Below are 12,320 nucleotides of genomic sequence, written 5' to 3' on the forward strand. Positions count from 1 at the left end.
AACAGAGGAAGCATCTCTATTGAGTACAAACACTGTTAGTCAGAACTAGGATTAAGGGTAATCCTTGAGTCCCACAAGTAATCATGGACAATTTTAAAATAGTTTATCAATCTAGAACGGCCCCTTTTGCAACACCCCACCTGTTCTCTGGGAGAGGGCCAAAATAATCCAAACGGAGAAGGATTCTTTGGAGACGTCATTATCGTTGATGCGGTTCTCATATTTACTGCAGCTTTGTAGTTTCAATATATTCTCTTTAATAGTTTTGTCCTTGGTACTAAGCTTTTAGAACCTGTTTATCCCACTCAAACAAACAATAAACTGTATACATTCACTTTAAAGATAAAATGTAAAAATAAAACTTTCAGAAAATCTGACAAAGACAGATTTAACTTTTTTTGTTTGTTAAATTCATTTTTTAAAGTAAACTAAAATCTTTTGAAAATGTAACGCTATAACAAATTAATATTAAGCTTTTATGAGACCTGAAATCTCTATTAATGATTCACTCAGGACAGAATCAGGAAAGAGATCAGATCTAAAGCCTGGTTTTAGCATGAGCTTTTAATAAGAAGCAAAATTTAACTTCAGGTCACTCGTCACAAACGTCTTGTGATTAGCTCCGGTCGACCGTAGGTATGGTTCGAGTCCTGGCTGCCCCATGTCTCAAGTCGAAGTGTCCCTGAGCAAGACACCTAACCCCTAATTGCTCCCCGGGCAAAAAATGCAAAAAGCCATGGGTTTAAAGTGTAATGTAAGTCGCTTTGGATAAAAGCGTCTGCTAAATGACCTGTAATGTAATGTAATGTAGTGTAATGTATCCTATACAGATAGTCGTGAGGCAGAACTACATTGCATTTGCTGTCTCGCTGTTACTTCCTCTCTCTACAAAGATCCACGAAACAGAACGATTATACAAGGAAACACCCCAAATATGTGTTACCACATTCTTTTCTCCGACAGCATAGAAGATAAAAGAAGCGGGTTCTGGCAATGAGGGAGTTCTTGCTGAGGGACAGCTGTCCCCTCCGTCTCTGCCTCTTCCCCTCCCATTACATCACATCCCCTAGTTGAGCCCATTCACTTCACTCTCAGTGGCCGGAATACTTGACATAAACTGGTTACACCTAGAAACATTAAAATGAGAGGTGAGCAGCCGAATGCTCGTGGTGAAGGAACCTGAGACCCTGAAAACTGTTTGAAGTCTCTCTGATGAACAGTTAATCAGTCAGACGCTCCCTTAATTGCATAATCCACACTATTTGCACATTATGACAACAAATTCAGACAACAAACGAGTGAACAGTGGCCATTTTGTTTTGTCTGATACGATAGAATGTTTCTACGTTTCGGCTACACTTTGTCTTGTAATTTCAATAAATTTCACTCCCCTGAATATTCATCCATCCACATGTACTACACATGTCTAACGAATGAGCTGTGTCTAAGAAGAACAAAGCAGTGGAGCTGTCAGGAACAACATAAAAATGAGCTTTGAAATCACAGCCTTCAACCTTTCATCGTAGCAGCCGCCAATTTATTCTCACCAATTTCTAAACATAAATGTGCATGTGTGGGTGACAATTATTTATTGTAGAAGAATTTAAACTGAGACAGATGATGTATCATTAACTTGACGATGCCGATCAGACCTTGTTAACTTTGCACACTCCTTATTCTCAATCCTCACAGACGTAAAGTATCCAGACTCTCAAAAACACATCTCCTTGGCCTCTTTCCTGACCAACCTGTAAGTCAATTAAACCGCTCACGGGCCTTTTTGTGCATGTTTACATGAATCCAAATCAAATGGAGCACTCACTTGTTTCATGCACAAGAATGCAGGCCCGTGCACGTCGACTTCATTTCTAAACGTGCCGGTGATGAGGCGGCGATGCATAACATGACCCGTGTCTGCCTCTGCAGCGCTGACAGCAGCACACGCAAAGCTTCATTATCACTTCTGCTATAGTTAAACAAGCAGCCCTTTAGACTGGCACACTGCAGACAGTTGCACGTATAAAGCGTTGACACTGCATGACTACAAGTGTAGTGGATCACAGTGATAAGTGTTGTCCTCTGAAGCAGACATTCTGCCCTCCATAAATGAACAACAAAATAATCAACAAATCTATAATTAACGGTCCTGGAGCAGGAAGTATGTCTTGTAGAGTTTTCATTTAACATGTGTAAAAATTCAAGAGAGAAAAGTGTTGCAGGTGTGAACTTTTATCAACTTCAAGCAGCAATATCCAACCAGCAGGAACCATTTTGCTCTCCTCTCCTCCGGCATGAGACCTAAAAATCGATACAGGCCCAACACTATCATTGAAAGTGCATCCTACAGGAAACACCAAAAGACACAAAAGAGCGCCTCCAGAGAAGAAGAAAGAAACACATTTGTGACAGAAGTAAAATCTGTCCATTGAGTAGTCACTGCAGCTGCACTGATGGGAAGGCAAGTGGAGCAGCCTGCAGATGAAACACATCACTGCAGTACTGCAGTCAAGTGAGGCTTCATGCAGGACCAATAATGCCACGAATAAAGAAGAAATAGTTGCAAGTCACACAGATATAGCAATGAATGATCTATGATGATCAATGAATGATGTGTTTAGTCTTCCGTTTAAGGCAGCGGTGTCCAAACTTTTTTCAAAGAGGACCAGACTTGATAACGAATGCCCAGGGGCCCATAGTCCCTTCTGACCTTTTTTAACCATAAGTTGAAAATAATACACATTTCCATTGTCGCAATAATCTTTATTTTAAAAATGTAGCCAAATATAAGCCACTCAGGCAGGCGTGACCAGCTCTAAAAAGACATGTATGCCTTTCCTTAATATCTGGAGGGTGAAATAACATTAAACAAACTATATGGGATATCTTACATTTACAGGAAAATGATTAATATGTTTACCCTCTGGTAATTTTAAACAACATAAGTAATGCTAAAGATAAAGTGCTAGTGGTACATAAATAATACATTACAAGACTGAATGTGCGGGACGTATGAAATCGGACTGCGGGCCATGATCAGCACCGGGGGCCGGACTATGGACACCCCTGATATAAAGAGAGGCAGATTTCAGAATTTTGTTATTTATTGTTATAAAATAATTGCTGGCTTTGTAGATGAAGATGGTACAGAATGAAGTATGAGGGAGTTCAATGACAAAGAAAGGGGAAATAAAAGTTTAGTAAGCCATCAAGAACTCAAAGCCAAGTATAATGGAGAAGTGTCAAGTTGATTTTGTTTGGTTCAAGTCATTCTCTTCTGTTTAGTTTGACAGCTGTCACAAAATAGAAAGAGAAGTGCTGCCATCTTAACTGGAATGAGGAAGCTGTGATAGAGAACCGATGTGACTAGATTAGTTTGCATTTAACACCTTACAACCCCCTACATTAAGTGTTGTAGAAGCCCTTAGATATTTAATAGTAAACCAATTTTATCCTTGTGCTAAATGTTTTAAACAACCAAACAGTTTTTAAATAAGTAACTTATACCAGAATACATAAAGGATACTGTATAGTATCTAGTTATGGAAAATAATTTTCTGATTCTTGTTTTTTCTTTGTAGCCCTGATGAATTTGTCTTCTTAGATGAAATGTTTTAACCAACCAAAGAATTTTTCAATAAGTAACTTATACGAGAATACATAAAGGATACTGATTATAATGTTGAGTATGTACTTAAATTCAGAATTTGTTGTGTTTTTCTGAATTATAATGAGCCCCCCGGGCCGGATGTGGCCTGCAGGCCGGAGTTTGAGGGCCCTGTTTTAAAGAGGTTCTTTCATTACACCAACACAACACACATACTGCACATATTGTACTCCTTGATGTAATCTGCTTTGAAGGAGTCACTTCAGGCTCTTCTACTTATGTGTTATGCTTAATTTCTCTTTTATTCAACTTTCTGGTCTTCATGTTTTTCTGCTGTAAAGATTCGTGTCTTTTCCTTGTAGCCCTGATGAAGGCTGCGTTCTTTCCCCTCTGCTCTTCTCTCTGTACACCAACAGCTGCACCTCCAGTCACCAGTCCGTCAAGCTCCTGAAGTTTGCGGATGACACCACCCTCATTGTATATTGTTACACTGTCCACTGTCACGCACCAACCGCCAAGTCAAATTCCTTCCATTCCTTGTATGTATGACATTTTTTGGCAATAAATAATTCCTGATTCCTGAATGTGTCTTCGGTTGATTATTTTTTATTAAAGTTTACTTATCACAAGGTCAACTATCATCTCATAACTAAATGTATGTTGACATTCATTTTCTAATACTCTTATTATTACACAATAATACTATTATTAGTAATTATTAGTAATTGATGACCAAACAGCAAACAGTTGTTTGAGTTCATATTGATCTCGATGCTTTAATGTTATGAATGTTACTTGTTTTTATGTCTACTGGTGTGTGTTCAAAGGAAAGGGAGAGGCTTCAGTCTTTAAAAGGGTGAGAAAGTGGAAGTAACATTAAAGTAGTTAAAGACTGTCAGCACTCTGATTAGATGAGCTCATCATCTCTCTGCTCTTTTCAACAAGATGGAAATCTATGCGTTCTTTTTCATTCTTTCAGGTGAGAACTTTTTGGGATTTCTCTGTATTTGTAACTCTTAAAGCTTTCGTATGAATGCTGTAGTTTTTAAATGACATGCTTGTCCTTTATTTAGCTAAATCACCCATTAACTGGTTTATTTAGAAATCTTATATTTATAAAATGTGACTCAGGTGCTCAGGCTGGAATGTTTGGACTGATGTAACAGAATGAATGTCAAGTACTTTTGACCTGATGATTCCTACACACTCATTCACTCGCTCTCTCACTTTCACGATAATGAAAATCTATGCTTAGTTTTGTCTTCTTTTCGGTGAGTTTGTTTTAATCTGTATCTTCTGCATTTACACAAACTGTAGCTTGCGTACAAAAGATGTAGCTGTTGGATGAAACGTGTATAATTCAATTAGGGGTTTATTTTTATTTTTCTATTTTGCCGAATAGTAAAAACGGTCTAATGTCAAAGTAAATGTACATATGAACTATGACGAAGGAAAAATGTCTCCTTTATTTCTGCTTGTAGGTCTGAGTGTTGTGCAGATGAAGCCTCTGAACATAAATGGTCGTGCTGGCAAAAGTGTGACAATCAGCTGCTCAGACTGGAACATTCCGACTGATGTAGAAAAGAATGTCAAGTTCTTTTGTTTCAGGCCATGCACGGAGGACCAACACAAGATCAAAGCAGCGTATCTAAAAAGTACAAATAAAAATAGAATAAATTTAGACAACATAGGAGAAACCTTGTATGTGACCTTCAGCGATCTCCAAATGTCAGACTCCGAAACATACTATTGTGGAGTGGAGAGAGATGGCTCTGACACAAAAATAACGGTGAATCTAATTGTCAGGACTGGTAAGTTTATTCTCTAAATATTGTCATTGAGAAAATCCTTGTTTGCCCAAAAGTAATAACTTTTTTAATTGCTGGTATGTTCACTTGTCTGTTATTTTCAGCTCAGTCCCAGCATGACTCCAGAAACTGTCATTATTGTTTCCACCTCCTCATTTGCAGTCACAAAGTCAAATAACGTTACACAAACTATATGGGATACCTTACATTTTCAGAAAAATGATGAATTACTATTAATTACCCTATGGTCATTTTAAACAGGAGTCATGAGTAATGCTAAAGATAAAATAATTAAAAGACAGAATGTGCGGGCCGTATGAAATCGGACTGCGGGCCATGATCGGCTATAGAGAGGCAGATTTCAGAATTTTGTTTATAAAATTATTGATAGCTTTGTAGATGAAGATGGTACAGATTGAAGTATGATGGTCCTAAGGGAGTTCAATGACGTAGAAAGAGGAAATACAAGTTTAGGAAGCTGTTAAGAACACAAATATTAATAATGCTTGTTCTCGCTTTAGATCCGGTAGCTGCAAAAAGCCTAGTTAACTGTTAACAAGTATAGTTAGCTTATAATAGATGCGCGATAAAGTATATTTTAATATCAATAAGTAAACAAACAAAAGATTAATAAAGGAATAGCAAAGATGCTTATAAATGTGTTGTAGCCTGCTATTAATTGTATTATAATGCCATTTATATAGGCTTATAAATGTTAATAAGCATCTTGTAAGGACTTATAAGGGCCTTATTACCTATTAATTAATGGTTATAACTAGGACCTTAACATAAAGCGTTACCGATGATTATTTTTATTAATGTTTACTTATAAAGTAAATAAGGTTAATTATCATTTCATAACTAAATATATGTGACATATGTTGTTCCTTTTATAATACTGGTTTCTTTATAAATGTCTCCTTTATTTCTGCTTGTAGGTGTGAGTAGTGTGTGGACGAACCCTCAGTACATAAATGGTCATGTTGGTGATAGTTTGACAATCAGCTGCTCAAACTGGGACGTTTGGACTGATGTAGAAGACAATGACAAGTACTTTTGTTCCAGTCCATGCACGGAGGACCATCACATCATCATACAAGCAGCACATCTGCTTCATTATTTTAGATATTAATCATATTACTTTACTCATAAACCGACATTACCCTCTCCTAAAATCTCTGTGCTCTCCCTCCCCACAGGATTCTGTGGATGGTGGTTCTATGTGATGGTGGTTCTATGTGATGGTGGTTCTATCTGATGGTGGTTGCCTCTGCAGTGGTCCTGCTGTGCGCCTGGCTTACTACTCACAATTACTTGAATCATTTCTGTCATAGGAATTGCATGTATTATACATTTTTCATTCTGTACACATGGCATCCATTGTAGTCTGTCCATCCCGGGAGTGGGATCCCTCCTCTGACGTTCTCCCTAAGGTTTCTTCCCTTTTTTTCCCTCTTGTAAGGGTTTTTTCATTTTTTGGGGAGTTTTTCCTGTGCCGATGGTGGGTTTCGGGGCAGAGGATGTCGTATGTGTACAGACTGTAAAGCCCTCTGAGGCAAATTTGTAATTTGCGATTCTGGGCTATACAAAATAAAATGACTTGACACATCTAAAAAGTAACAATACAAACAGATTGAAGTTATATAACAAAGGAGAAACCATGTTTGTGACCTTCAAGGATCTCCAAAAGTCAGACTCCAAAACATACTATTGTGGAGTGGATAGATTTGGCATACTTGACGCATATATAAAGGTGTTTCTAGAAGTCACGGATGGTGAGTTTATTCTCTAAATATTTTCATTGAGAAAATCATTGTTTGCACAAAAGTAATAACTTTCTTATTTGTTGTTATGGTGACTTGTCTGTTATTTTCAGCTCCGTCCCCGAGTCCCAGCATGACTCCAGAAACTGTCATTGTGTTTACCACGTCCTCATTTGCAGTCACAAAGAGCTCCACGATGTCTTCTAACAGCTCAGATGTTATTACTGATATGTCTACGTCATACACCACCCTCAATACAACTACACCTGCTGCACAAGGATCTGTTGGTGAGTACATCATGCATGAACATGTTACAGTTTTTTGACTACATATATAATTTGATATTGATTAAAGTGGCAAATCACGTTTTCATATAAATACACATTTACAATTTGTACCACCACTTGTCGATGCAATAGTTTTATCATGCTCACATACGCAGGTACTACTAGTACCACTTAAAATGTAACATTTTCCAGCATCATGTCTTCCTCCTAAATATCAAATGATGCATTTCATGGAACAAAAATAGTAATGTTCTCATTTCCTGTGAAAAGCAAGTTTTTGATTATTGATTCGTTAGTAGCAAAGAGGATGTAAGTACATGCTAAGTACCATGAAGTGTGATTGATCTTTTCTCACATCCTCCTCTTTCTCTTTCTTTGTCCAGGTTATGTTCTATATTTGGTTATAGGTGTTGTCGTAATAATCATACTGATGGTCTCACTCAAGCTTGTGAACAAGATGAATAAACAGCGATTGAGTAAGATTCACAAATTAAAACACACAATGCAAATGTGTTTCTACTCCAGTCAAGCTTCCCCCAGATGTATTAACAAATGATGTCCTACATGGTTACAGATGTTGTGTCAGGGGCTGATGCAGCAAACAGAGACGCACAAGAGGTACGTTTTTGGCTCTGAGATTGTGTGTCGGTCCAATGGTTCCATTGACTCCTCCACAGAAGTATAGAGGGAGTAGAAGTACAGATGGAATGGCAGTCCACATATCTAAGACACAGCTTTGAATGATCACTGCTTCAGGAGCATCACTATTTATGTTATATTCATTGATATCCTTCAGCCTGCAGCTATTAACATGAATGCCATTTAAAGTCACATTTAAATACATTTTTACAAATGAGTTTGCTTTGTTGACACGTTGCAGCAATGTGCTATTTTTCAATGTCAACTACATTATATTAAAATGCATTTTATTTCACTCAGTTTTTGGGACTATTTTAAACACATACATCAAATATGTCTTGTTCCTTAAGGGTGCAGGTCCTGATGAAGTCTACTAATCACTCCACCCATTGTTGATGGACAAAGACCAATTCTACAGCACCATAACACCCAACAAAAGGGAGGGACCGTCTACGTCCCCACTTTGAAGGATCTCTGCAGCAGCAGCTATTGCATCAATATTAAATGCCTGAGTGTTGAAAGATAAAATAAGTATTTTGCATTTGATAAATAAAGCTTGGGACATACTTTCATAATTCCATGTCAGCGGACAGCTTCACACTTGTACCAGTCGGTATTTGGTTTCATATAAACTTCTTTAAAGACAAATTGTGCACAGTCCTGGGTTTGCCTGTCAGGACACTCATGGTAAATCACAGAGGGCGGAGGAAAGTCCCAGGTCTCTGAGCCCACTGACGAGCTTAGAGGCCACGATGGTGCTGATGTCAGCTGTCCTCAATGAACAGCGTTCTGCCATTTGTGTTCCTCCGGTCCAGGTGGAGGTCTGGGTGGATGCTGAGAGCTTTGCTGGCGTCTGTGGATGTGTTTGTCATTCGGGCAGTGGGGTTTGCTCTTTTTGGGGAGAGGGGCTATGAAATGTTATAAATATCACTGAGCACATCTGCCAGTTGTTATGCACAAGCCACAAGAGCTCGGCCGAGGATGCCTTCAGGTCCAGGTGCCTTTGGTGGCACCTGGACACACATCCACCCTGAATACTGCTGGTGACGCAACAATTATGAAGACTGTGGGTAAAACACTCCGTCATGGCGTTTTATTTGCTCTTAAATTGAGCTACATTTTAGGACAGAAAGAAAATGTAAAGTATGGGACCATTCTTCAGAATAACGTTTTGTTTTAGAATTGGTGCTTCTTTATCTGCTAACATGCTTAGCTTTCACTGTGTCATACACGTTTAGTTTCTGTGTTTTTAAGTATCAAATGTTGGGTCTTTAACATCATCTTTTACATTTAGAAGTTGTACTTTTCTGCTGTTCAAATTCTGAAAAAATAATAAAATAATAATAAATATATAATAATTTCCTCTTTATGTGTATGGCATTCGTTTTTTTACACACTGACACAATCTTACACATTACTCTGTATGCTTTGCATCTGAGAGACCCATATACCAGGTTAATCTCCCCATGGACCTAAATCCCTACAAGTACTGGTTCTTAAACATCCATTTAGCATACATGAACATCAATGTACCAACACACATTTATAACAAATAACGGCCAGCTCACGGTACCAATAGCCGCTGTGCTGTTAACTTCAGCTTGTCTCGGGTCTCGAGGGAGCAAAAGTCTGTCTCGCGCGAAATATTTGCTCGGTCGCGGAATGTCAGTTTTCCATACGGACCAATTTTTGGAAAATCGAAATTATGAGATAATATATGCACAGGCTCCTTCATAGTTCAGTAAAGTTGGCAAGATATTCCCAGATTCAGACTTCATTTTACCAATACGGCCCGGTCTCCGAGCTGGACGCATTGGTCTTCAATATGCCGGTAATGATGGTAAATTATGGTTGTAGCTGGTTGTCATCTACGGTCCACTACGGTTACAGAGAAGTGCCGTTTGTGTTTTAACCACGTTTTATCTCATAATTTCGACTTTCTATCCCCTTTCCTTAGTGCGGAAACGGGCTTCTATAGCAGCCTGATCTCCAAAACCTGTTCGTAAAAATGTACACGAAAATCTTGAACTTACAAATTCGTAGTGATACATACTAAATAAATACGGACTGCTGTCACGATGTGGTTTTATTTCCTGTCTTATTTTGTAGTTTTCTGCTTCTTGTCTCCCTGGGTAACTTCACTTCCTGCCTTGTCCTGTCATCGTCTGTGATTGTCTGATTGTTTCCACCTGTGTCCAATCACCTGCACCTCCCTAGTGTATTTAAGCTGTGTGTGTCTCCTGTCACTCGTCGCGTCATTGTTTATCGTCGTGGAGGGCGCTGGTTCCTGCCTGCCGGAACCTGATTTGCGCTCTCGAATTTTGACAGTGATTTGCCGCCATACCTGCCGAAGAGCAAGGTCAAGACGTCTGACTTTGAACCGGTAGACTGTGGAGCCCTAAACAGGAAGTCCCCTCACAGGCCAGACCATTTTGTTTGGTAGAAGCACCCGGTCCCCGTCCACATCGGAGGCTGAGTCAATAGAGGACCAAAACCACTAATAAACAGCTTGTGTGTTGCAGGAGGAGGAGGAGCATCAACTGAAGACCGTAAGAGGAAGTGAAGGAGGGACGTGAAGACTGTGTTGACTGACCTGATGATTCCTACACACACGTTTACTCGCTCTCTCACTTTGTTTTTTTCTGTATTTTCTGCATTTTTACTGTAGCTTGCTTACAAAAGATGTTGGCTGTTGGATGAAACATATTATTCTATGAGGGATTTATTTTTTATTTTTTATTTTGCAATGTCAAAGGAAATTTACATATGAACTATGACTAAGGCAAAATGTCTCCTTTATTTCTGCTTGTACTGTAGGTCTGAGTGTTGTGCAGATGAAGCCTCTGAACATAAATGGTCGTGTTGGTAAAAGTGTGACAATCAGCTGCTCAGACTGGAATGTTTGGACTGATGTAAAAAAGAATGTCAAGTTCTTTTGTTCCAGTCCATGCACGCAGGACCATCACATCATCATCAAAGCAGCATATAAAAAAAACAGATGAAAATAGAATAAAGTTACATAACAAAGGAAAAACCTTGTTTGTGACCTTCAGGAATCTCCAGTCAGACTCCAGATTCCTAATGTCATGGTAAATATATACTCTACAGCAGGGGTATCCAAACATTTTTTTTTTAAATGTTAACTGACCTTTTTTAACCATAAAAGTTCCATGCAAATAAAATGACAAAATTTCGATCTTTATCAATGAAGCCAAATATAAGCCACTCAGGCAGGCGTGAACAACTTTTAAAACACAATTCTGCCTTTCATTCATATCTGCAGTCAGATATTGTTGAACTAACTATATGGAATACCTTACCCTTACATTGAAGTTGCTAAATATCTTTACTCCATGATCATTTTGAACAGGAGTCATAAGTAATGTCTGTTGTCTGTTAAAAGGAGGAATTGCATTTGAAAGTTTTATGATTTATCGATTTATTTGACATGCTAGTAGGCCATAAATAATACATTAAAAGAGAAAATAATTGGCCCCCGGGCCGGACTTTGGACACCCCTTGTTCTACTATTTCTATAACATGTCAGTTGTTGTGAAGGACAAAATAAATAAGGCTGTACTGATAATTTCACATAAACCTCTGTGTGTGTGTAAACTACGGCCCTGAATGGGAACTCTTAACTTATAATTGCCTCAGCTGGCCTGTCCAGACACAGAATCAGAAGGAGACCCACACAAACACACATACGACTACACCCAGGGAGCTTCTCCTCCTGGTCTTTGAGTGGTCCCTAAGGAGGATCCACTGTTAGTAGATAATTGGTTTCCCAGTTTCACAATACCACTGTCCTTCCTCCTTAAGCCCTTCTCTTCCTCTATATACATGTCGCATGACGCAGTATTTTGTAGCAGATGCGCTAATTGAATGTGTTGTGTGTTACTCTGCGAGTACACAGCAACATAAACCATTAATTAGGACAATACTCTGATAAAAGTCACAGCGTTTTGTCAGTATTTACCTGCTTTGTAATGCTCATGCCAATAAGGCAGATTAGGACAGGGACTTGAGCAAAGGGGAGTTGAAGCCTTGAAAGTGTATCTGTTCCACCCCTTTAGTGCTAGTCTCTGCACATTTAACAGTGTGAAGAAAAAGAAGAAATAACTCAGCACACCGACAGTTTGTACACAATTCCCCTTTTAGTGAGCTGGGAACGCACACACATTCTAAGAAAAGATGTGACACAACATCCCTAAAATGT

The 12,320-nt window shown here is 38.7% G+C and overlaps 2 protein-coding genes across 4 annotated transcripts in view; one reads left to right on the forward strand and one right to left on the reverse strand.

Annotated features, from left to right (window-relative positions):
* LOC120825454 (zeta-sarcoglycan) overlaps positions 1-12,320 on the reverse strand; it is a 258,783-nt gene that overhangs the window by 175,553 nt on the left and 70,910 nt on the right. The gene's annotated exons all lie outside the window — the stretch shown is intronic.
* The window catches only part of LOC120825486 (uncharacterized), a 185,842-nt gene continuing 180,061 nt past the window's right edge, over positions 6,540-12,320 (forward strand). The window contains exons 1-5 of one of the 3 annotated variants that reach the window (XM_078080516.1): positions 6,540-7,187; positions 7,289-7,462; positions 7,846-7,938; positions 8,037-8,080; positions 8,452-9,432. In XM_078080516.1, coding sequence (XP_077936642.1) covers positions 7,073-7,187; positions 7,289-7,462; positions 7,846-7,938; positions 8,037-8,080; positions 8,452-8,478 — 453 coding nt within the window. In that variant the 5' untranslated portion in view covers positions 6,540-7,072 and the 3' untranslated portion in view covers positions 8,479-9,432. Of the gene's footprint in view, positions 7,188-7,288; positions 7,463-7,845; positions 7,939-8,036; positions 8,081-8,451; positions 9,433-12,320 lie in introns of those variants that run through there. The other 2 variants (XM_078080515.1, XM_078080514.1) reach the window with 2 other exon arrangements.

The sequence above is a fragment of the Gasterosteus aculeatus genome, chromosome 9 (genome assembly GCF_964276395.1).
Source record: "Gasterosteus aculeatus chromosome 9, fGasAcu3.hap1.1, whole genome shotgun sequence".
NCBI classification, from domain to species: domain Eukaryota; kingdom Metazoa; phylum Chordata; class Actinopteri; order Perciformes; family Gasterosteidae; genus Gasterosteus; species Gasterosteus aculeatus.